This window comes from Ascaphus truei, chromosome 5, assembly GCF_040206685.1.
Source record: "Ascaphus truei isolate aAscTru1 chromosome 5, aAscTru1.hap1, whole genome shotgun sequence".
NCBI classification, from domain to species: Eukaryota; Metazoa; Chordata; class Amphibia; order Anura; family Ascaphidae; genus Ascaphus; species Ascaphus truei.
The window spans coordinates 274790528-274815401 of record NC_134487.1 but is presented as its reverse complement, the minus strand read 5'-3'; the positions used below and the strand labels follow the sequence as shown (position 1 = coordinate 274815401).

Sequence of the window (24874 nt, the reverse complement as noted above, 5' to 3'; positions counted from 1 at the left end):
TTGCATCAGCAGCTTTGAATGGCAGTGGGCACCATGAACACAAGCGTACAAAATATTGACACTGTCTGACTCCCCTGCTCACTCAACACATGGATTTCTGCCAACTTACTCTGGGACAGCACAGCTAGGAGTATAACCCAATGTAAGCACAGAACAACCTACTGAGGATTACAACTGCAGCAGAATACGTGTATATTTTCAGAGGTGTGTGTGTGTGTTGTGTAAAAAACTGTTTGCATCGTTGTTTCTGCATACCCTCGGTGTGTTGAATTTGAGCATTAGGACTTAAATGTTACAGATTATTTGCTCCACCTGACCCCCCTCCCAATGTGCTGATCCTGGCCAGCATGCCTTCAGAACTTAATATATTATAATAACGTTGCCAACAGATCAGCAAACAGAAGGCAACCAGAACTCCTACCATAACAATGTTGACCATGCTGTCAGGTGAGCGAATGCAACTTGACAACATGCCAGAAACTTACATATATCAGTTGCCTCTAAAGACTTTAATGACAGCAACCTACTTCAAATAAGAAACATCACTGACATGCGCCCCAACAGAATATGAACTATGTACATACTCTCTGCTGTTGTCTCCCATGATGATTACAGTGTGTTCCTCACTTTGGCCATGTAGACCAGAAGATGGCAGCAGCATGTTCTTTGGCTTGTTGAATGTAGATAGAATAGACTGCAATCCTCCCGGCCCTGTAATAGCAGATTACAGCAGCAGCTGCTGCTGCACCGCCTCCTCATAATCATGAGACAAGAAGAAGGGGCCTGGCCTGAGATTTGCTTCCCTTCCAGCACAGCAGGTAAAGCTGAGCACTGAGCAGTCACACACACACCTTGTGATCTCCAGTAAAGCAGATTGTTGAACGACGTGTCTTAAAAAAAATGCCGGTAAGTTCGTCTAGTTAGTGCCATGGACCCCATTTTCAGTGCGGATTTGTAACAAAGGGACTATGCATTTTCTCTGTGTACCACTTGTACTGAAATAGCCAGATTTGGGACATTTGTGAACCTTAATCAACCTCGTTTTATATGTTGTTTTCCTAAACCCAAATTATCAGCCATGACCAGTAAGGCTGCGCTTACAGTAAGGCTGCGTTTACAGTAAGGCTGCGCTTACAGCGACGTTGCGGCAAAACAAATGCATTGCTGCCTTTGCTTATAGTAAGTGCAGCGCTTTGGTCGCGATCACTGGAAGTCGCCTCAATTTTATTTTTCCATCGACCGTAGCCTGGCGTCGCTGTCGCCGGCACTATAGGCTGCGCTTCTAGTGACAGCGACACAACGTTGTGGCAAAACAAATACATTGCCGCCTTGAGACTTGCTTTTAAACAAATCCTACTTGTAAAAACAGATTTTCATTTTTATGAAGGCGGAAGGAAAACAGAGACAGCAATAGAATGTGCATGTTTCTCAGAGTTATTTCAGCTGATTGCAGAATTGTAACTACTACAATAAAATGTATTTCATGTATATTTTATTTAATGTGAAGATCGGGGTATGATGCGTCAAAGTATTTCGCAGGCAATTCAAGTGCAAAAAAAAAAAACACCAGGAAGATGATGGATTAAGTCAACTTTAGTAGCAAACTGTATCTTTTGTCAATGTGCTGATGTATCAAACTCCTCCGGCTGGAAAACTAGTGCAAAGAAACTGCTAAATGCAAATATTTGACTTCCTTGTTTTTTCTGGTAATGAATTACAAATTGTATTCCTTTTAAAGCAGCAGTCCAAGCTGCTGTTCCCCCTCTCCCCCCCTCCCTTCCTCCCCCCCTCCCTTCCTCCCCCCCTCCCTTCCTCCCCCCCCTCCCTTCCTCCCCCCCCTCCCTTCCTCCCCCCCTCCCTTCCTCCCCCCCTCCCCCCTCCCCCCTCCCCCCCTCCCCTCCTCCCCCCCTCCCCCCCTCCCCCCCTCCCCCCCTCCCCCCCTCCCTTCCTCCCCCCCTCCCTTCCTCCCCCCCTCCCTTCCTCCCCCCCTCCCTTCCTCCCCCCCTCCCTCCCTTCCTCCCCCCCTCCCTCCCCCCCTCCCTCCCTCCCTCCCTCCCTCCCCCCCTCCTCCCTCCTCCCTCCCTTCCTCCCTCCCCCCCTCCCTTCCTCCCTTCCTCCCCCCCTCCCTTCCTCCCTTCCTCCCTCCCTCCCCCCCTCCCTTCCTCCCTTCCTCCCCCCCTCCCTTCCTCCCCCCCTCCCTTCCTCCCTTCCTCCCTTCCTCCCCCCCTCCCTTCCTCCCCCCCTCCCCCCCTCCCCCCTCCCTCCCCCCCTCCCTCCCCCCCTCCCCTCCCTCCCCCCCCCCTCCCCCCCTCCCTCCCCCCCCCCTCCCTTCCTCCCCCCCTCCCTTCCTCCCCCCCTCCCTTCCTCCCCCCCTCCCTTCCTCCCTTCCTCCCCCCCTCCCCCCCCTTCCCTTCCTCCCCCCCTCCCCCCCCTCCCTTCCTCCCCCCCCCCCCTCCCTTCCTCCCCCCCCCCCCCCTCCCTTCCTCCCCCCCTCCCCCCCCCTCCCTTCCTCCCCCCCTCCCCCCCCCTCCCTTCCTCCCCCCCTCCCCCCCCCTCCCTTCCTCCCCCCCTCCCCCCCTCCCCCCCCCTCCCTTCCTCCCCCCCTCCCCCCCCCTCCCTTCCTCCCCCCTCCCCCCCCCTCCCTTCCTCCCCCCTCCCCCCCCTCCCTTCCTCCCCCCCTCCCCTCCCTTCCTCCCCCCCCCCCCCTCCCTTCCTCCCCCCCCCCCCTCCCTTCCTCCCCCCCCCTCCCTTCCTCCCCCCCTCCCCCCCCTCCCCTCCCTTCCTCCCCCCCCCCCCCCTCCCTTCCTCCCCCCCCCCTCCCTTCCTCCCCCCCCCCTCCCTTCCTCCCCCCCCCTCCCTTCCTCCCCCCCCCCTCCCTTCCTCCCCCCCCCCTCCCTTCCCCCTCCCTTCCTCCCCCCCTCCTCCCCCCCCTCCCTTCCTCCCCCCCTCCTCCCCTCCCCCCTCCCCTCCCCCCCTCCTCCCCTCCCCCCTCCCCTCCCCCCCTCCCCCCTCCCCTCCCCCCCTCCCCCCTCCCCCTCCCCCCCTCCCCTCCCCCCCTCCCCCCCTCCCCTCCCCCCCCTCCCCCCCTCCCCTCCCCCCCCTCCCCTCCCCTCCCCCCCTTCCCCCCTCCCCTCCCCTCCCCCCCCTCCCCCCCTCCCCCCCTCCCCCCCTCCCCCCCTCCCCCCCTCCTCCCCTCCCCCCCTCCCCCCCTCCTCCCCTCCTCCCCTCCCCTCCCCCCCTCCTCCCCTCCCCTCCCCCCCTCCTCCCCTCCCCCCCTCCTCCCCTCCCCCCCTCCTCCCCTCCCCCTCTCCTCCCCTCCCCCTCTCCTCCCCTCCCCCTCTCCTCCCCTCCCCCCCTCCTCCCCCCCTCCTCCCCTCCCCTCCTTCCCTCCCCTCCTTCCCTCCCCTCCTTCCCTCCCCTTCCCTCCTTCCCTCCCCTTCCCTCCTTCCCTCCCCTCCTCCCCTCCCCCCTTCCCCCCTTCCCTCCCCTCCCCCCCTTCCCTCCCCTCCCCCCTTCCCTCCCCCCCTTCCCTCCCCCCTTCCCTCCCCTCCCCTCCTTCCCTCCCCTCCTTCCCTCCCCTCCCCCCTTCCCTCCCCCCCTTCCCTCCCCCCCTTCCCCCCCCCAAATTTAGCCGGCTTCAACATTTTTGGTCGCGCTTACTATAAGCGCTTGCGACGAAGTCCATGTATTTGTTTCGGAGCGCCGTCGCAAGGCACTGTAAGCGCAGCACACTGTGATTGCACATTAAAGCATCAGTTCTAGGATTGAAGCAGGGGGTCTATGGAGCTGAACGGCGTTAATTTCAGCTCCGGAGCCCCCCTGCTTGCCGAGACACTTACCTCGCTAGGTGCCGCCAGTATCACTGTGGAGTTCAAATGTCCAGATCACGCTGACCAATGGGAAGCTGCAAGGGATGACGTCATGGCTTCCTATTGCTCCGCGTGACGCAAGGACATTTAAGCTACCATTTCGTTAGGCACACAAGTTCCCTGGCAGCAGAGACAACGGCACCCACTACGGAAGCATCTCTGGAAGCAGGGGTCCCCAGAGCTGAAATGAATGGGGCCTCCGGAGCTGAACCCCCCCCTGCTTCAATCCTACAAAGAATAAATTGTAGTGTAAGGTGTTTTTTGCTGCTTTAAGAGCCATTAAACAATCAACTGTTTCTATGTGTGGCAGTTAGCCTAATGCTGAGGTCCTGTGCTTATCTTTAGTAAGTAATCCAATCGGCAAACAATTAGTTTAGCGTCCATGGTGCATTATTTATTCCAAAAAGGGGATACAGTGTATGTAGAAAGATGCACTCACAAAAACGACCGAATTGCTTATCAGTTGTAACAAGGCGCTTCCAACCAGACTTCCCTCCGCACAGGCGCTGTTCCAGGCTCTCCTCGTCTCTCCATTTTCCTATGAAACACCGCTATTATTAATAAAGACGCTCAGCACAGGGTTGTATAGTGCAGCCTGTCTGGTGTTTCCAGTGCCAGGGGTGACATATAATGAAATCTAAAATGGATTCATCCTATAGTTTTAGAATACCTTATTTATTTAGTTTTGTTGTGTTTTTTTTTTTTTTTTTTGCTTCCTATTTAAATGAATCACACTCTAAGAATAATGTCCAGTTGTATAATACAGTGTAAATAAAGATCTGCAGGACTAAAGAAGTGGTCCTTGTGAAATACAAGTTGCTATGTGTTATACCTTTTTTAACATTAGTTACAGCATTCAGTTTAGTGCTGTTCCTGGTGGCACTGCTTATTTAACCCCTTAAGGACCAGGTGAGGCTGTAATCCATTGTAACTGAATGAGTTAAATATATGCTGTTAGTAGTATGGATGCTCTAGACCAGGGATGCGCAAACTAGGGGTGCAAGATTTTTCATGGTGGGGGGGGGAGGGTGCGGCGGTTGCAGAGGCCTTGCGCTCTTCCCCAAGGCGTTTCAATTTAATGCTGGGGGATCGCTTGAGGCTTCTGCAACTTCTCCAACATCACGTGACCCCACGGTGTCATTTGATGCCGAAGAATAGGTAAGGCGGGGGGCACAGTGGGGAAAGTTTGTGCACTCCTGCTCTAGACCAGGGGTGGCCACCTCCAGTCCTCAAGAGCCTCCAACAGTTCAGGTTTTCAAGATATCCCTGCTTCAGTAAATGTGGCTGTCATTATGATTGAGCCACTCACTGAGCCACCTGAGCTGAAGCAGGGATATCCTGAAAACCTGATCTGTGGGTGGCCCTTGCAAACGTGTTGGCCACCCCTACTCTGGATGCAACCGTTAAATGATTACTGTATTCCAATGTATTGTTGGTAAATTGTGATTAAAACAATGATTATAGAGTCCAAACGCTCTTCATCAGACTTTCTGCAGAGAAACACAGATTTGAAGGGACTTTGTCACCGGTTTTAGTCTGAATAACATCGATCCAGCCTCGTAACACTGTAACTACAGATGTGTACCTGTTCTATCATTTCTCTGCTCTGCCCTTTCTGTGGTCTGACCCCATGGTGCTGTTTTTGGTCTTAGAAGGAGACATTTTTCGTGGATATGACCTGCTGTGGCTGCTCGAATGCCGTGACCCGCGTCCTATCCAAGATTGATGGTGAGTAGTGGCTAATAATGTCACCCGGCACTTTAATCTGTTTACGGGTGTATGACCACAGTTGAAAGGCAGGGAGAAGCACTGCAAGTTTTCCACACCCAAAACCACCTGTTCCTGCAAAACTCTTTATGTATACAGATCTAGCTTGTACAGCAGCAATGCCAACCTCCCCTTCCCTCCCCCTTTCCCCCCACAAATGCATTGCCTTGCCAACTGTTCTTATATAGGACAGGTAGAGTGCAGGAACCTGCATGCAAATCCCGTCTTTTCAGTCAACGGCCACTTTGTCCTGCCAACATTTTGTACTCGTGCACAAAACTCAGGCAGTGGAAGTAGAAGTCTTTCACCTCCTTTTTGCTTCTTCTAACTGACACATACAAGAACAGCTACCCTGCCATCATTCATACACACAACTAATTCAGTGCTGACTACTGTAACCCAGCTTCCATGCAAACACACATTCATGCACTCAGCAAATGAAGTGCAGATCACAGCAGTGTAAACCCCACACACACACTGCTGCACAATGGTGGTAGTGCTGTATATGCAGTGTTTTATGCTTTTGTGTAACTACAACACACATCCCTTTAATATGTAGGCTCACCTAAGATGGTTATCCCTGGAATTTTGTATTTGAAAAGGGGCACTTGCGATTCACGTTCTTGGTACTGCGACGGGTGTGTGCACTCCCTCGAAAGACGAGACGCATAACTGGAGAAAAATAAAAGAACAGGGGTTTTGGTACAGTTAAAGAAAATATTTATTATTAAACAAGGCACAATGTTTTGGTCCCTAAAGGGACCTTTCTCGTCTTGAGGTTTGATTTCATCCAGCTGCTCCCTTTTCTTCTTCAGTAATCCCTGGAATTTAGACGTAGTATTTTATTATTCCTAATTAATCCTTATAAACTACCGATATACGTGACCCAGTTACCTGGAACAGCCACTATTTCTTACAAAATCAAGTCATATCATGTACACGTTCAGCCTATTCAGGCCTTCATGACTCGCTTGCCCTCTAAACATGTGTCATTCCTCATAGTTTCCATTTCATGTGTTTGTGTCCCGGACATTCTTAAATGAGATTTATAGATGTAGCCGCAGCTGAAAAAACTCTAGCTCCAAAGACGGTCCTGGTGGTGGCGTCACTAAGGGTCCATGTTCCTGGATCGGACTCTCGAAGCGTTAATCCTCTGGTGCTAGGGCGGGCGCATTCCCCCAGCTTGTCCGGGTGTCCGGATGACTTAGGCCCAGATCCACAGAACTTTGTTATTGATTTAACGATGTGCTAATTTAAGTGAATGCATCGTTCTGTGCTTAATGGCATCTTCAAATCTCAATAACGCAGTGTTAAGTGACCTAGAACGTACAAACTGGCAACTGCACAACAATAGCGCTCTACCCCAAAACAAATCAAGTAATATGTGAAGAAAAAAGTTTGAGTATCCACTTAGATCGTAAAGTCCTGCAGCCGTGAGTCCTCTGGGATTATCCAAATCCCATAGAAACAGTCTTTGCAAATAGAGTCCTCCTTGGTGCTGGAACTTTCACTCGTGCTCAATACAGTGCATGAAAAATATAAACATGTAGAGAAACAATGAGGAGTAACTCAATTAAAGATGCTATCACCTCCTGTGAAAATGGCAACACGAGATGCTATTTCACCCTACACACTCCAGAAATGGTGATGGAAATGACCATAAACATACACACCACCACCACCACGCAGTTAACCCTTTACAGCCTGGATCAGTATTCTAGGTGTAACTCAATCAATTAAGATGTATCTTATTGCACCATAGCACTCCTAGATTACACTGTGAATGATCGTTAATAGAGAACACTCACATCAATGGAGTTGAAGATGAAAAAATTGCACCTCTCCCGGATGGACAATTCTCAGCAATAATGTGGGAAAGAAAAATGAAAACATAGCACAGAACTGGTATATACCAACATTTAAAAACAAACACTTGGAATAAAACTCCCGAATTCCTTTGTTCTCTGTAAGCCTTTAAGCCTGGTTGCGTGGGCCCTTTGATGTCTCTTTCCTCTGCGGCGGCTTGGATCCTTGCCTCTGTGGGTCCACACGTAGAGCCTCCTCTGGTATTACGTCCTGGTAATCCTCAGCAGTCCCTGCGACTTCAATACAGGAGTTCCAGGGTTGGCATAGAGTTTCCCAGAGTCCCACAGCAAAAGGGTATCAATAAATAAGCTACTTGGGTATGCGTAACAGATAGAAAACCTCACCCTACATGTTTCGTGAGAGACGTCTCCCTTCCTCAGGGGTGTACTCCCTGAAAGGTGGAGTTGCTGACATATAGACCCTGAAATAGGTCTGTAACAGGGTCTGGCTGAGTGTAAGATCACAGTTTTAAGTATGAGATAACGGTCATATTGTTATTTACATGGTTCTTTTCCTCTCCCGTCTTCTCTTTTTTTTAAATTTTTTATTTAAACCTATTAAGGGTCTGGATGGGAGTGAAGCCACCTTTTGGGTAAGACAGACTTAATGCCATGTTACTTGAAGCTAACGCAAGGCAGTGCTAACGTCTCGTGGCCTTAAGCCCATGCTAATGAGATAACTAACAGGTGTTGTTTTTGCATATAATTTAGCTTTCAATTCGCGTTGACCTCCGGGAACATAATTTTCGTTATAGATTTTGATAACCGTATGTTATGAGCCCTGCGTTAACAGGACCATAGTCTGGCTGCATCTGTAGATCTCTATTCATTCTGTAAATAATGAACTAACAGCTCTGCTCATGCAAACGGCATTACAGAACAGGCAGAGGTAGTGCAAATTCACTCTTATGCACTCAAGAAAGAGACTTAATCCTCCCCTGTCACAAACTTTCTTCACAATGTGTGGAAGTATTTAGCTTCCTCCTATGGACGTCCTTGGAATCTTGGATTAGAGCCAAACTAGCATTATTAGTAACAAAGTGCAAACACACTTTGATGTCTGTAGAAATTGGGGAAAGGGAAGAGCGGGTTGACTTTAACTAGGTATTATTCTGTACTACCAGAATATTCCCAACAGGGCTCATTATAAAACAGATTTGTAGCAATAACAATGTAACATTACATTGAGAATTTGCATCTCTAAAGCACAGTATTCTCCAAGGTAATGTCAAGATTTAGTGATTTTTCCAGAGTTAAAAAACAGTTATTAGCAAACTCTAGTATATTTTTATGGATAACTCGGGCATTATTATTATACTATATACTGTTGTCATCACATTAAATATAATGGAGTTAATATCTAGCACTCTGCATTTCGCTTATTGTAGCAGAATATTTTATAGATGAATCACGGGGTAAGATACATTGTAGTAAACCAGACACTATGTGTACAGTAGATGGGGAAATACATTAAAAAGATCTATCCACCGTACTGTGGTAGTGAAAGGTTGAACACCAGACTTGAATTACATAAAGAAATAAGGATTGTTGTCTTGGTAAAAAAAAAAAAAAAAGGGTATGCTGCACACGAAAAATAAATACATACAGTTTACCGGTGTTGCTGGTTCAAGGAGTAGCTGTCAGGGGTTATTCCAGGACTGTGCTAAAGAAAAATGGATGCAAGGCTCTACGGATTTGATAATAAAGCTATTTATTTGTGCCACACACAATGTTTCGACCTGAACAGGTCACTTGATAAAGACCTTGTTCAGGTCGAAACGTTGTATGGCACAAATAAATAGCTTTATTATGAAATCCGTAGAGCGTTGGATCCATTTGTCTTTAGATTGTGGTCTTGGCACAGCAGACAGAATCTCTGTTTCCTCATAGTCGTCTGACAACAATCACTGGGAACCTCAGAGGCAGATTCATCAAGTTAGATGCCGGTTATCTTACCCACGATCCCGCTATAACTGCCTTTCAAGTTAGATGCCGGTTATCTTACCCACGATCCCGCTATAACTGACTTTCAAGTTAATGCTGGGTTGGAAGTTTTCCTCCATGTAGGTTAATAAGACCCTGTATGGAGAAAGATAAAGACTTGGCAGCATTGCTTCTACCACAAAGAGTCAGGGCACAATCTTTTCCCCAGCACTACAGGCAGGCGTCTGTACATACATCTGTGCTGTGTGTCCTACTCTGGAACACTCGGCTCACATGTGATTTCAGTCATTTCCGGACAGGTCTGCCTACAGATTCATGGATCTGAGGGAGTATTGGTTACAGGCAACTGTTCACAGTCCAAAGTAGAGCCCAGATGCCTCTTCAAAGGCAGACTGCACTCTTAACAGGAGTCATCCATGATTGGGGCCCTCACTTATGATGCTTGCAGCTTCAGAGACGCTGAAATACATTCAACCTCATTACTTACTAATCCTTCTGGTTTATTTTTCTGGAATTTTACGTCCGATTTCATTTGGCATAGCTTCTCTATAGTGCACAATTTTTAAACTGTACGTATATTATTGAGTTTTTTGTTTATATATACAATGAAGTTTCAAAAAGGGGTTAACCTGCCTTTAAAAACTACATGCTGTATGGCATAGCACTGCTTAGTAAATTTGACCCCAAGAAAATGATCCCAGCACTGGATTTGGCAAACATAGAATAATATCTCTAGAGGTTGCTCTCTTGTTTTTGTGCACACATGTGTTTTTTAAATGGATCGAGGAGGCTTGCTTTAAAAATAAACGAGTGGAATCTGTAAGTAAGGTCAAGTTTTGTAACAATAATAATTTTTCACTTTGGCAATATTTTATAGTAACTTTATCTTGGCTTGTTCATTTATTCATATATGAATCTCATAAATTAATTGTTGGGACTGGCTAAGTGCTTTATGTTTTTCCCCCCCGACTACCTTCTTTGGAATTTAACACTATATGGGATGGTGCAGGAGTGAACGTTAAGGGCTCCAAATGTATTATTTACACCTATGCATTCCTTTCTCCCTCAGGAGTTCAGTATGAAATCGATTTGGACAACAAGAAGGTCTTCATTGAGTCCGAACACAATGTGGATTTTTTAATGGAGACACTGAAGAAGACCGGAAAAGAAGTAAGGCATCTGGATACTAAGTAACTGGGGAGCACGAAGTACACAGCACAAGGTAACTCGGAGCACACTATCCACACACAAGTGAAGATGAGGGGTGTGGTGGAAAGTACTTCTTCTTTATTGAAAGAGCAGTAGATACTTGGAACACCTCCCTGAAGAAGTCATTGAGACCAATGCAGTGAAATAATAAAAAAAAAGTGGTTGGAACAGGTAGTGGTGGCTTATACAGAATACAAAATAAACGAGTTTATGGCAAGTAGGGGAAGTCTGACAAGTTGGGTCCGAATCTGATCTCGGTTTCGATGTTGTGTATTTTTCTGTAACAAATTGGGTAGTGACGTTGGGTTTTTTTTTGTCCTGTTTGTAGTGTAGATCAAATAAAAATATCACTTGTGAGCACATTCACGTCTCAGACAGGTCTGCAAACCTGCCTTTCCCCGTTGTCTCTTAGCATACAATGCTTCCACTGCAGCCAGTGATTCTGGGAAATTACATGCAAATGAGCACTCACAGCGCCAGATTTTGCTTCTAATCCATTTTAACATGGAGCCCTATAAGCTTATGCCTGCCACCTTACACAGCGTTTCAGCACTGCCACCCTTAATTGCATAGACCCTAAACCTACCTACAGACAGCGTTTGGGTCTCATCAGTGTGTGGATGGTTATACTGACTTTTCAGATCAGAACACCAGAAATGTGCTACTAGATTTCCATGTTCGGGGGGTATCTCTAAATCATTAGCGGGAAACTTTCCGCACAAAAGTTGCATTCAGCCAATGCTGGGTCAACCTGTGGCCCCTTATGCAAAATTTTGTAATACAATTTTTAAGCCCATATTCACTAAATAGTGCTATTCCATTAGACACCGTAGATGCTGGAAGACCCCTTTATGGCCCCTTTAAGTGAATGGGTCAGAACGTGCCTTCTAGCGCTGGAGGGTGTTTGCAGGAGTTCCCTTCGGTCCAGGTATTCAGCCTATAGGATTCAATTGATAGCTAATTAAATGAGGTGAGCTGAGTAGGACACAGGGTACTATCTAAAGCAGGGGTCTTCAAACTCGGTCCTAAAGGGCAACCAACAGGCCAGCTTTACTGAATGAGCCACCAGTGCTGAAGCAGGGATATCCATTACAGCTGGCCTGTTTGTGGCCCTTGAGGACTGAGTTTGAGACCCCTGATCTAAAGGTATGTCCAGGAGCCTGCCCGTTTGTTGTGCTAGAGAGAAGACTATGCCCTGACTATCTGTGGTAGAAGTCCTACTACCAAGTTTTCTTCCTACTGTGTGGGGGTTGTTTTATTTAACCTTGTATCCGTCTTTGTCTTGCAGAGCCGGGGAGCGGAGCTGTAATACCGAGAAGTAGAAAAACACAATACAGCCCTATAAGCCTAATTAGGCGAGTGGTGTGGATTGGTGGTAGGAGTTATACTCCCCCAAATTCCCCATATTCCCCCAAATAAGCAATTCCCAAAGCAGTGGCAATAAAACTTTGCTGGTAGTCTGGTGGAAGACCTTTCCAAGAAAAGCCAGAGAGACCAATGGTGCAGACTGTAAAACTAATTTTATATAGTATCGACAATAAAATTCAACACTCACATTGTGTCATTCCTTTAAAAACATCAATAACAATAAAATATAGATGACATATTCTGTATTACAGTTGATAAAAGTATTTATCTGACATATTAATGAGGTCATGAGAAAAGAGGATGGTTTCATGTATGGGCACACCTTACATCGCCCTCATCTATAAGATCCCTTGGTGGTAATAGTGGGTACATTGTCAGAAGGAGTACAAATATAACTAGGTGGCAATTGTTTTCACACATCTAAAGACAGATCTAGGGCTTAAATATACAAATTTATGTAGATTTGCATCCATCTGGAGCAAATCCCAATGTCTGGGTATAATGGTGTTTTTTTTTTTGTGCAATATTCTTTAATTCAGACTCTAAACTTGGTGTTTTTAGCAAAAGGGGATTTCCTGTCCAAATTCTGGACTTCCTCAAAGACACTACATCTGTCACTACATTGATTGCTATCTCCCAAAGATCCAATACTAGACACAATTGGTTGGAGGGTCGGCCAATGTCTTGTGGACCTGTGGAAGATGGAAATGGTAGGGCAAGGGTTGACTGACTTTGACCTCATCTTTGGATAGAACCTGTGAGGTGGTTCCCAAGTCTATAGTAACAGCATTAACATTCAACACTCACATTGTGTCATTTAAAAAAAAAAAAAAAAGCATTAATAACAAGATGCAGTGAAATTGGGGTGGAAGATGGCGCTCTCACCGCCTCTTCTTCACTCATGGACACGGCATCTCACATTGGAGTGTTTCTGCACTTCCAGGTTGGATTCCCTGATCCTCGCCTCCACTAAAGATGCGTCCAGCTCTCTCCTCCTTGGATGACGTGCAGGTGCACACTACGCATTTCACCGCTGGTGGTATTATCAGGAGTATTTGCCTCTCCTCTTAGATTGCACGTGTATATACTGTCAGGTCCTTCAATTGGACTAAAACGGGGGCGCTGCTCGGGCGTAGCTATAGCCCGGGGGCCTGTGCTCTTGCGGTGCCCGCTCCCCCTCCCTCCCCCCCTCTTCAGATAGACAGGTGGGGGGAGATGGTATGCAGGGGTGGGCCCCCGGCGATAAGCCAGCAGATGAATGCGCAGTTGCTGCAGGGGAGGAGCGCGCCCCAGCGGTCCAACCCGGAAGTCTTTCTTACTTAAGGTGTCTGCTGCTAGAGCACGCTCCTCCCTGGCCGTCCTCTGCCTCTAGCAACTGCTAATTCCTCTGCTGGCTTATCCTCTGTTTAATTCCGAGGGCTGCCGCTGCATACCATCTCCCCCCACCTGTCTCTCTTACCATCCACAGGTAGGCATGGAGGAGGGAGAGATGATGGGGAGAGAGCTGATGATCATAATGGGGAGGATGATGATGATGATGATTGGGAGAGATGATGGTGATGGGGGGAGAGCTGAGCAGAGATGATGATGAGGAGGAATAATGAGAAGATCAGGGAGAGGATAGAGAAACAATTTGCAGTCAGTATTATCTTAAATTACTAGGCTGATTTATTTAATGTGTATGGTGAATTTTACACAACCTGTGAGAACAAAGCCCAATCGTATTTGAGGGAAAAAAAGCTATTGAATCTCATTGTGGATGGGCGCAAAGAGGTTCCCCCCTCTACTTTAACCAGTAGCGGATTTCCCGTTAGGCAAAAAGTCCGCCCCCATATACATTGGCCGTGCTCTCAGGCCTAATGGATCACATCATTGACGTACTTGCTGAGCGAAAAGTACGGAAACGGAACTTCTGACTTAAAAATAAATGGTGAGTAGATGAGTAATTTTATATTTAATCTATATTTGTGTGCGGTATATTTCATTTTGAATCTATGGAATACGTTCACTTATAATCAGGCCATGAAAAAATATTTGCCCAGGGGCCTGCACATGTCTAGCTATCTATCAAATTATTCTAAAGAAGAAAATAAGACTCTCTTCTCAACACATTGCTCGAGTCTAAATAGACTTGTATCCTCCAGTACAAATGGTATCAATAAATCCAATTTGATATACATTGCAGATCTATGCACTGTGTAACACAAATATTGGTTACACACTACACATTTTCATAGCTGTAGATGTAACAAACAGTTCTGATGGGATGCATTCTCTAACTGATGGGAATAGAAAAAGACTACAATACAGCTCAACCCTGTTATAACGCGAATCCGCTCTTAACGCGATGCAACCGTGGCTCCCAATTTTTGTATTTTTGAATACTTTACTACATGATTATTAGTATCTTAAATACTTTATTGTACAATGCATACAAGTGTACATTATTTCTAACGTGGTTTGCTTATAGCTTTGGACCCCAAGCACAGCGTTATAAGGGGGTGAGCTGTACCATCTAATGAAGTCTTCAATTCGGATCCAAACAGAGACCCCACGGATGTATGAACACCGGACCTCGAAGCTGTACAACATGTACATTTGATCACACACAGCTATACAATAAAAGACAAAAATACACAATGCCACATCGAGTGTGACTAAATACATAGTTAAATACTTCAATGTTGGTATTCTCATGAGTAAGGGTCATTTAGTTTAACCCTTTGGCCAAAGCGTTATAAGCCTGCAGCCACTTCACGGCATGACCAGTTTGCAGGTCCTAACAACCTTTTTTTTTTTTTTAACTAGAGTTTTTTTTTATGAGAATACTAAAGCTTCGCTTATAGTGCCGGTGACAGCTACGCAATGTCGTGGCAAAACAAATGCATTGCCGCCGTCGCGTGCGCTTACAGTAAGCGCAGAGCGACGGATTGGTCGCGATCGCTGGAAGTCATCTCTATTTGATTTTCCAGTGGCAAAAAATCAAATTGACTTGACTTTCCAGCGATCGCGACCAATCTGACGGCGGCAATACATTTGTTTTGCTGCGATGTCGCGTCGCCAGCACTATAAGCGCAGTCTAACTTTGAAGTATTTAACTGTATTTTGTCGCATTGGATGTAGCGTGGGTATTTTTGACTTTTGGTATATACATTTGGTCATGCTCAGGAGCACTCCTTTTGATATATGTGTTTGGTTTGTGTTTAATAAAATATTAAATCCCCAAATATAAACAAATGGGGGGGGGGGGGGGGTGGTATTTATTAAATAACTTTATAACCTAATCAGAAAAGGGAGTCTTGATCTGATCTACAAGATTAACTTGTGAGGACAAATTAATCCAAATGTAAACCACATGAAACAAATTAGCAAACATGTTAGAAAAGAAAAAGAAAAGAAAAAATTAATCCAAAGGGAACTGGAATGAGACAAGGAAATAACGATTAGTGAACAATATATAAAACATAAAACAGGGAAATCTATATAAAAAGGGAAAATGGCATGGGATAAAACCCCACCGGGTTTGAAAGGGATGTAAATCAAACCATATTAGGCCGGTGGGATCTGCCTGAGGACACATAAAGAACTGTTTTGAAACACTGATACAGTACACAACATTGTGAGTTTAATCCAGCCTTCCAGCTTTGCAATGCATTGTTGGCACTGAAAGGGTTAGAGTGTGTGTGTTGCTTGGGGAAGCGGTCTGCAGCCTTGGCTCCCTTACCATAGCGTGATTTTGTTTTTTTTACCATCACGCACTCCCCGTTCTTAGTGTACCTTGGCGAATCCCATCTCCTCACACGACACGGATGCTGCATCAGTTTTGAAGGGAGCCGCTGGTCACTCCAGGGGTTAGGGCCTGGTCACTCCAGGGGTTAGGGCCTGGTCACTCCAGGGGTTAGGGCCTGACCTGAGACGGGTAGGCAGAGAAACGAACAATTATAAGACAAAAGGTTTGTCTCGTTTATTCTGCACTATCGCAACTGGATTAACATGGCAATTTTTATTTAATAGATCTATATCCTTCCCTCAAATGCTTACCACTGCCTCAAAGTGACAGGAAGGTGGCAACAGATGTTCAGGAAGATATATAGTGGCACTTGTGCTGGTACAGTAAATCCCTGCATATATTGCAGGAATTACATTCCCAAATGCCAATGAGTTTCATTGTCATAGTGGCACCCTGTGGTCACTATGTATATTTCAGGGGGTATATACAGAAGGTAAATACCCAGTGAGTATTTATAATCATAGTGACATCTCTGCTCACCATGTATATTGCAGGAAGTATATCCCCCATGTGTATGATGGAGTCACACTGACATCTTGTGGTTGCTGTGTATTGTTTGGTATACACTAATAATAGAAACCCATTTTTTTGGTTTATAGCCCCAAAAGACCCATCCTAATAACCCCACATGTAACCCATGCACAGTCACTTCACCTCTGTTATGTACACACTGTAAGTTTAGGGGAGCCCACAATTGGCCCCAAAATGTGTGAGAAGCCGATTCCCCAGGTCAACGACGGCTTCTTCGACCTCATCAGCAGACACGAGGTCACAAGCGAAGACAGAGACCGTCAAGGCCTCCATGGGAATGGCAGAGCTCAGCTCAAACAGCCTGCAGAGACTGGGGAGCAGCTAAGGACACCGACTACCAACTAGCTCCAGATCCCTGTGTGATAATGATCCAGTTCTGGGTTTGTGAGTTAGTAGTTTAGAATATAATCAGTTGTCAAAGTGTGATGATGCCAGTGAACGTTGAATATTATTACTTTTTTTATTTTGGCACCCAGAGTAACACTACTTATTATTTTTTTTATTATTATTATTACAAAGCTAGAACTCCACTTCTTAAAGAATAACAAATGTCTTCTGGAGAGCGCCACCCACCTTCTTCCTTCTTACAGCATAAATAAAGTCGACCCCCTGCACTATGGCACGGGCCACATAGCGGGTGTGAGCCCCGTTATACTGAAGCCAGGGTCACGAATGGTGTATGAATGACTCCAGTTAGCTTAACTCATGTCTCACCTCTTCCAAAGCACAAACAAGTCCTTTTCTCTTTCTTGATTTTATTGAGGGAAATCACAGGGAGATAGGTGCTTGGTGATGTAATGTAGATAGAGAGTGCTTCTCTGTCTGATGTGCACTGTATCAATGGTGAGACAGTGTAAAACAAAAAGGCCTTGCTGGGGTAAATAGCAGGCAGTTACTCACTCAGAGTCCAGGGTGAAAAGGAAGTGAGGAGCAAGGGTCACACTAGATGGGAAGTGAGACTATACTAACTGTCAGCAAGGACAGGGGAGAACATGGGAAAGTCCATTAACTGGAGGACTGGAGATGTTGCCAGAGCAACCAGGGGTGTGACAGACTGGAAGGAAAAAGGGCTACATAATGTATCCATTCCATCTGCACTGGGAGTAAAACTGCAAGGAAAGTGACATCCTAGTTCAGCTAGCCGGCAGAACTGACAAGGGAAAGGGGGGCTGAAACAGAAAAGGCAGACAGGGGTATTTCTGTTCCATGACACCCGTGTTGGGTGGGTCTTGAGGACTGGAGTTAAGAATCCCGGTGGTGTCCCCTAGGACAGACAAAGAAAAGTATGCTGGAAGTGATACCTTTTAATAGTGAACTTATGGATAAAAGGAGTGCAAGCTCTCAGGACCACAAAAGTCTTCTTCAGGCAGATTTGTTTTACAAATGAAACTGAAATATAAATACAGTATACCTTTGTAATTGGGCACACACACACACACACACACACACACACACACACACACACACACACACACACACACACACACACTCTACATGTCCTATTTTGCATTGCTGCGTTACACTACCCATCTGCCCTGACCCTTATTCCTGACCAACTACAGCTGCTTTTTTTGCATCATATTTTGTGTATCACACTAATTTCCATCTGTTTTATCTAGGATGTCATTCTTGTATGATTATAACAGGGTATTTCAGCTTAATTTGTAAAAAAACAATCTAAACCTTTGTGGTCCTGAGAGCTTGCACTCTTTAACAACACGTCAGTTATTAAAGGCATAAATTCCACCATATTTTTGTTTGTCCTTAAGGATAACATCACAATAGCGTTAAGTACAATATTTTGGCATGGCATTAGCGTTAAGATAAGGGGCACGGCCGGCTACTAGTTTTGGGGGGCTCGTACAGAAGCTTTTATGGGGCCTTTGCCTTGTCCGCCTTCGTATCTCCTCTGTGCAATGTCACTTTGTAATGGCAACACAATGCCGTTTGACATCGCGGTGCCATGGTGACGGGCCGCTGTTGGAGATGCCGCCTGACCAGGTAAGAGATACTTACAGAGGCCCCGCACTCTCGCCCAACAATCAGTTTAATTGTTGTAGGGAAGATGGCGGGGCCTCTGTAAGAGCGGGGCTCGGTGCAAGGGAACGATGGAACCGCCATAAAGCCGCCCCTGATAGAAGTTCATATACATAAACCAGTTACCATCACATAAACATGTGATAGGACAGGGAGGCTCCTGTAAATAAATAATAGCACTACAGGATTACAGGTGTATGATATATTCAAGTGTCCCATATAAGCCGTCTCTCTCTCTTTTCTCTCTGCTCGCTCTCTCATTGCTCTCTTTCCTCTCTCCTCTCCCTTTTCTCTCTCTGCTCTCTCTCATTGTTCTTTCCCCTCCCTCATGTCTTTATTTTCCCTCTCTTCCTTCCTGTATCCTTTCCCTTTCATGTCTGTTATTACCCCTGTGATTTAATCCTTCCCCTCCCTCTCACCTTTCCCAGCCTGTCTTTTAGGCTGCAGCCCGCCCACTGACCAAGGCCCGCCCCTTCCCCTCCCTCATCTTTCTCAGGCTGCAGCTCCGCCCACTGATCAAAGCCCCGCCCCTTCCCTCCCTCTCGCCTTTCCCAGCCTGTCTCTCAGGATGCAGCCCCGCCCACTGATCGAGGCCCCGCCCCTTCCCTCCCTCTCACCTTTCCCAGCCTGTCTCTCAGGTGCGAGATAAACGAGATGCGAGATCACAGCATTGTGGAAACAGAAAAAAATTCCGCCCATTTCTAAAATTAGAAATTGATTTTATTTGTTGTTACCAGAAGGATGATATGTACTGTTATTTGTATACTGTACTGAAACTCAATAAAACTTAAATTAAAAAGTTTTTTTTACAGGCAGCCCTGTCTGAGGCTATGATGTCACGGAGGTAAAAATGTCACACGAGGTCAGAATGCCAATGAGTATATATAACCTGGCTGTTGGTGCCTCAAGTCAGAAGTCACCTGCTTCTTGACTGGTAACATCAAGGAAATGGCCTAAAGTAGCAGGAGGCGAGAGGCTCGCGGCACAGAAGCAGATCAGCCGCAGGAGCCACAGAAGAAGAAGGATACATGGCAGCAGAATAGGTACCAATCTATTTAATACCATTATCTCTTACCAAAACCAAAAAAGAGAATATTAGCGCTGCCCAGCTTCTTGCTTCTGGTACAAGTTTGTATTTTCTCATTTATCTCCGTAGGACGTAGACGCAAGCGCCACTAATACAGTGTTGGAATGGACCTTATCAGCTCGATCCTGCTGCCACTGTGCTTGGTGTGCTTTGACACTGCTGCTACGCTGATGGGCACCAATGGAAACCTGAACAGCTAGATAAAGAACTTGGAATGAAACACAACAATCAAAAGGAGGAAGCAGAAATCGTGCTTGGGGGCATGCTACGCCCTTGGTGCCATTCCTATGGGCATGCCACACCCTTGGTGCCATTCCTATGGGGCATACCAAGCCCTTGGTGCCATTCCTATGGGGCATGCCATGCCCTTGGTGCCATTCCTATGGGGCATGCCACGCCCTTGGTACCATGCCTTGTCAATGAGTATATAACCTGGCTGTTAGTGCCCTCCAGTCAGAAGTCAAACTGTTCCTGCTTCCAGACTCGTGACATCAAGAAAAGTCCAGCGGCACAGAAGCAGATAAGCCGCAGGAGCCAAAGAAGAAGAAGTATACGATACATGTCGGCAGAATAGGTACCAATCTATTTAATACCATTATCTCTTACAAATACCACCATAATGCGCAAAACAGAAAGTGAATCCCTGCGCTTCTCCCATAGGGATAGCAATCAATGGGGAATATATATATATATATATATGTATGATGTAAATATCTATAAGAAAAAAGGAGACTTTTGGTATACATCCTTTGATCAAATAATGCCAAGCCTGCTAACCACGTCAAGGTAAGTCTCTTTAGCAGGTCCCTACGCTAAATGCATACTAGTGTTAAGTGAAATAAGCCCAGAAGGGGTTAAAATATCAAAGCATATGCTTGTATAACCTAGTGCAATTAAAAACTGGTATATACCAGTACAGATACTCACATGTAAGTGAAGTGGAATAAGGGGACCTTGCTAGGAGATTATATACCTAGAAGAGGAGGGGCTTATTGAGCAGTTTGTGGCAGTCAGCCCCTCCTCTTCTAGGTATATAATCTCCTAGCAAGGTCCCCTTATTCCACTTCACTTACATGTGAGTATCTGTACTGGTATATACCAGTTTTTAACTGCACTAGGTTATACAAGCATATGCTTTGATATTTTAACCCCTTCTGGGCTTATTTCACATAACACTAGTATGCATTTAGCGTAGGGACCTGCTAAAGAGACTTACCTTGACGTGGTTAGCAGGCTTGGCATTATTTGATCAAAGGATGTATACCAAAAGTCTCCTTTTTTCTTATAGATATTTACACCATACATATATATATATATATATATATATATATATTCCCCATTGATTGCTATCCCTATGGGAGAAGCGCAGGGATTCACTTTCTGTTTTGCACATTTGTATGGCCAATTCCTTCACTAGCTGCATGCTCTTTACATGGAGAAGCGCAGTGATTATATTTGTTTTACCACCATAATGCCCCTGTAAGCTTGGCCATAAATAGTAGATATTTTGCCAGCCTTTTTGCCCAAAAGTTTATTTTTCCAAAGCCTTGTTGATTTGTTAAAAGTCTCCTCTTTAGGTCTCACTAATTTTAAGTGAGTCTCACTTATTAAAGGCCAGCCTTCACTCATCAGTGCTCTCAGACATCAATGGAGTCTCAATCACTGAAGGCAACACTTCCATTGAAATGTAATTTTCGTGTTCAGACCCCACCCCCCATATTACTTGCTTGTGATGATTATAACCAAAGAGAATATAAGCTCTGCTCAGCTTGTTGCATATAATTAATGGGTTTTTTTTCGCATTTATCTCGTAGGATCTAGGCGCATGCTCCATTCATACAGTGTTGGAATGGACCTTAACAGCTCGTTCCTGCTGCCACTGCTGCCACTTTGACACTGCTGCTACGCTGATGGGCATCAGTGGACCCGTTCCTGCTGCTACGGTGCTTGGTGTGCTTTGACACTGCTGCTACGCTGATGGGCATCAGTGGACCCGTTCCTGCTGCTAGGGTGCTTGGTGTGCTTTGACACTGCTGCCACGCCGATGGGCATCAGTGGACCCGTCCCTGCTGCCACGGTGCTTGGTGGGCTTTGACACTGCTGCCACGCCGATGGGCATCAGTGGACCCGTTCCTGCTGCAACGGTGCTTGGTGGGCTTTGACACTGCTGCCACACCGATGGGCATCAGTGGACCCGTTCCTACTGCCACGGTGCTTGGGGTGCTTTGAAACTGCTGCCACGCCGATGGGGCATCAGTGGACCTGTTCGACCCGTTCCTGCTGCCACGGTGCTTGGTGTTGTAAGGAATCCGCTCCACGGTTTACTGGTTGCCTTACCTTGCAGACCGGTGCAGTTCTGGATCAGCTCTCCTGAGGTTTGCTGCAGCCTGGATTCACTCATCAAAGCAATACACACTCCCTCTGGTATCTACTGCAGCTGTGCAGCCTATCACTGCAACCTAGACTTGCATTCATTCATTGGAGCAGTACCTTCACACCCCCCTCCGGGGATTGGCCCGCTGGCCTTTAAGTACTGTCTTCCCATAATGCTCCCTGCCGAGCATAGTCCTAACTGGATGTCTACTGTTTTGCCACAAGCCCTCGCTTGTTCTCCTATGCTGATACCAGGTTCCGCCCTGCGTCCTTCAGCTTCCTTCAAGCCGCTTGTTCTCCTATGCTGATACCAGGTTCCGCCCTGCGTCCTTCAGCTCCCTTCAAGCCGCTTGTTCTCCTATGCTGATACGGAGGTTCCGCCCTGCGTCCTTCAGCTTCCTTCAAGTTCCCGCTTGTTCTCCTGCGCTGAAGCAAAGGTATCCCCTATGTCTTCAGCTTCCTGCTTTCCTGCACTGAGGCAAAGGTATCCCCCACGCTCTTCAGTCTCCTGATTCCTGCACTGTAGCGGAGGTTTCCCTGTGGATCTTCAGCTTCCTGGTTCCTGGGGCCTACTCTTTCCCTAATCTAGAGAGGCCGTGTCCTGGTTCCTGCGCTGTTACAGAGGATTCCCCAGCCGCTCAGGACTCTTGCGCTGTAGCACTGGTGCACCCGTGCAGCAACGCGGTGTGCTATTCTGGTCTGCCTACCATCTCCTGTGACCAGTACCATGGGCCATGGTCGTCGCTCGCACAGAGGCCAACCCCGCGCTCCTAAGCTGAAGCGGGGCTCTCCTGACTACCTGTTGCCGAACTCTTGCCTGAACAATGGTTATCCTGATATCTCCTGTCCTGACCCTGGCTTGTACAACGACGACGCTGTCTTCTCCTTTCCTGATCCTGCTACGTTTGACAACGAACTGCGCAATCCGGATCAGCCTGCGCGGTCTCAGGTCGGTGCTTTTACAACCCCACCTCAGCCTCGCGGTCCGACCCTGGTTTGTGGCGAGCAGAACCCTGACAGTATGCTCGGCCGCACAAACTCGGACCGCCCTGTGGTGAGGGTTGGTAAGTTTCTGTCTGAAAGCCTGTCCCAGCCTGTAAACCAGTCCCAGTGTGAATACCAGTTTCTATGTGAGATATTACCCATGCTTGAGGATCTGATTATGTTTGTAGGTTTAACCCCTTTGCAAAACAAATGCCGTAGTGATCTCATGATGAAGGTTTACCGCCTCCGGGACTTAAAACAATCGCTGGCCGCTTGTATTTGCTTTCCTGGTTACCCCTTAACTTGGGAAAATGTGTACCCTTTAGAATTGGACGACGCCCAAAAGGAACTCTCTTCCCTGGCCTTGTCTTTAGACATTTATATAGCAAAAGTGGACCCTCTCCTCATGTTGGCTGATGCCCAAAAAACACTCCATATCCTTTCCATGACATTGGACATTTGCATAAAGGAACAGGATCCTCCCCTCGCCAGCTTCGCTGCCGCTTGGCTGTATCCCTGGTCTACCACGGATCCTTGCCCTGAGTGTATGGCCGGGTTCCCTGACACCAATGATATGTTTCCGTTAACCCCTGCCGATCAGTCCTGTGAGGTCCCCCTGGAGAATACATATGTTGCTCTACCCAGCACTAATGTTCTTGTATCAGAGAATAAGTCCCTTTGTTCCCCTATTTCTAACTCCGAATCTGTCACTCCAGCTCTTGAGGGTTTTCCAGCTTTAAACTCTGCTAGGCAGTCCTGTGCGCTTTCCCCGTCAGAGAAAGAATCCCTAAGTTCTGTTCCCAGGGTCATTTCTGTATTAACCCCTGAGGGGCAGCTCTCTGAGTCTCCTTTGATAATTCCCTGTTCTCTGCCAGCCACGGTCACGCCCCTAGCTCCAGAGGAAAGATCCCTTGTCTCTCCTAATACAGAGAAAAAATTTCCTGTGTTTTACTCTCAGGCACTGTCTGCATTAACCCCTGTAAATTCTTGCTGCCTCCAAGTTAATGCCTTCGTTTTAGCCTCAGAGAATGAGTCCACAAGTCAGACAGCAGAGGTTGCATTGAGGGATTCCTATAACCGTACGGAGTCCCTAGATATTCTTTGCTATAAATCCCCTGCTTCAGCTCAAGTTTCCGCAGCTTCGCCTCCGGAGACTTCGGCTAAAGTTCTGGTTCCTGATAAATGTAGTCAGGAGTCAGGTTTTTCCCTAAGCTTGGTCGCAGAGTTCCTTCTCCCGGGTATTTCACTGAACCAGCCTGTCGCCCACATAGCGGTGATCCCTGCTTCAGCGCATAGTTCCCACATTATGGAGTCTGCAGTAATTTCTGGTTTCCCAGATATTCCTTACCAAATACCTACTTCAGAGACCAGTACAGTTATGATTAACCCCCGTGTACTGTCTGAGTTCTTCTCCTCTTTATGCTTAGGGTTAAAAGCATACAGTAGTCTGTATGTTCCTCCTATGGTTCATATTGTGTTCCCAGGAATGTTTGCTGACACACGGTTTTCTCCCAAAAGTGACGCTTTTTCATATAGATTAGTTTCCCTTTTCGCTGAATTGTGTCTTACTAGTTTTGAGACTCTGAGAGGTAATGATTCTCCTTCTGATTCTGAAGCTCTTTCTACAATGAGTATCCTGTCTAGGGGTCCCCCTGATTTCTCTCTCCAGGCTAATCCTTTGGGGATCAGCATATCTGTGGTCACTCCCTTAGTACTGTCTGAGATCACCATGCACATATTACAAGTCCTGGGGTTGAAATCTGAGCTATTTAGCTGTCCTGCCTTTGCTGAAACCCAGTCCCTCAGTACTGTGTCTAAATATGTCCCAGCAAACATGGGGTTACTCTGGGAGGAAATTAAAGCTCCTGTCTTAAAGGGTATTTTTTCTCACATGTCCAGCAAATCTAGAACCTCAGTAGTTGTTTCTAAGTCACTTATCAATACATCTGATTTTTTCTCTAATCAAACCCAGACACCCTCACTATCGGTTAGGAGTCCTGTGATCAGAGATTTTGCACTAGAAAACACACCTATTCATGTTTTTGACAGG

At 46.8% G+C, this 24874-nt stretch overlaps 2 protein-coding genes and 1 long non-coding RNA gene across 5 annotated transcripts in view; 1 reads left to right on the top strand and 2 right to left on the bottom strand.

Annotated features, from left to right (window-relative positions):
• G3BP1 (G3BP stress granule assembly factor 1) overlaps positions 1 to 728 on the bottom strand; it is a 43776-nt gene extending 43048 nt beyond the window's left edge. The window contains exon 1 of one of the 2 annotated variants that reach the window (XM_075602132.1): positions 585 to 728. In XM_075602132.1, coding sequence (XP_075458247.1) covers positions 585 to 661 — 77 coding nt within the window. In that variant the 5' untranslated portion in view covers positions 662 to 728. The remainder of the gene's footprint in view (positions 1 to 584) is intronic. The other variant, XM_075602133.1, reaches the window with a different exon arrangement.
• On the top strand, positions 668 to 12208 carry ATOX1 (antioxidant 1 copper chaperone). The gene is made up of 4 exons (XM_075602135.1): positions 668 to 906; positions 5522 to 5597; positions 10515 to 10667; positions 11943 to 12208. Exons 1-3 carry the CDS (start codon positions 901 to 903, stop codon positions 10637 to 10639), a joined length of 207 nt encoding a protein of 68 aa, XP_075458250.1. The 5' UTR covers positions 668 to 900; the 3' UTR covers positions 10640 to 10667; positions 11943 to 12208.
• Positions 4252 to 17784, bottom strand: LOC142495961 (uncharacterized). Of its 2 annotated transcripts, none has more exons than XR_012801867.1 (4): positions 17058 to 17784; positions 15747 to 15932; positions 6202 to 6308; positions 4252 to 4407 (listed from the first exon to the last, which is right to left on the bottom strand). It is a non-coding gene; the product is annotated as an uncharacterized LOC142495961 (long non-coding RNA). The 2 variants fall into 2 exon arrangements; XR_012801868.1 differs by having other exon boundaries at positions 15800 to 15932.
• Between the last annotated feature and the right edge of the window lie 7090 nt (positions 17785 to 24874).

Coding starts and splice junctions, on each gene's coding strand:
- ATOX1 (XM_075602135.1), top strand. Junction 5,598..10,514: donor CGTCCTATCCAAGATTGATG/GTGAGTAGTGGC, acceptor TTTCTCCCTCAG/GAGTTCAGTATGAAATCGAT.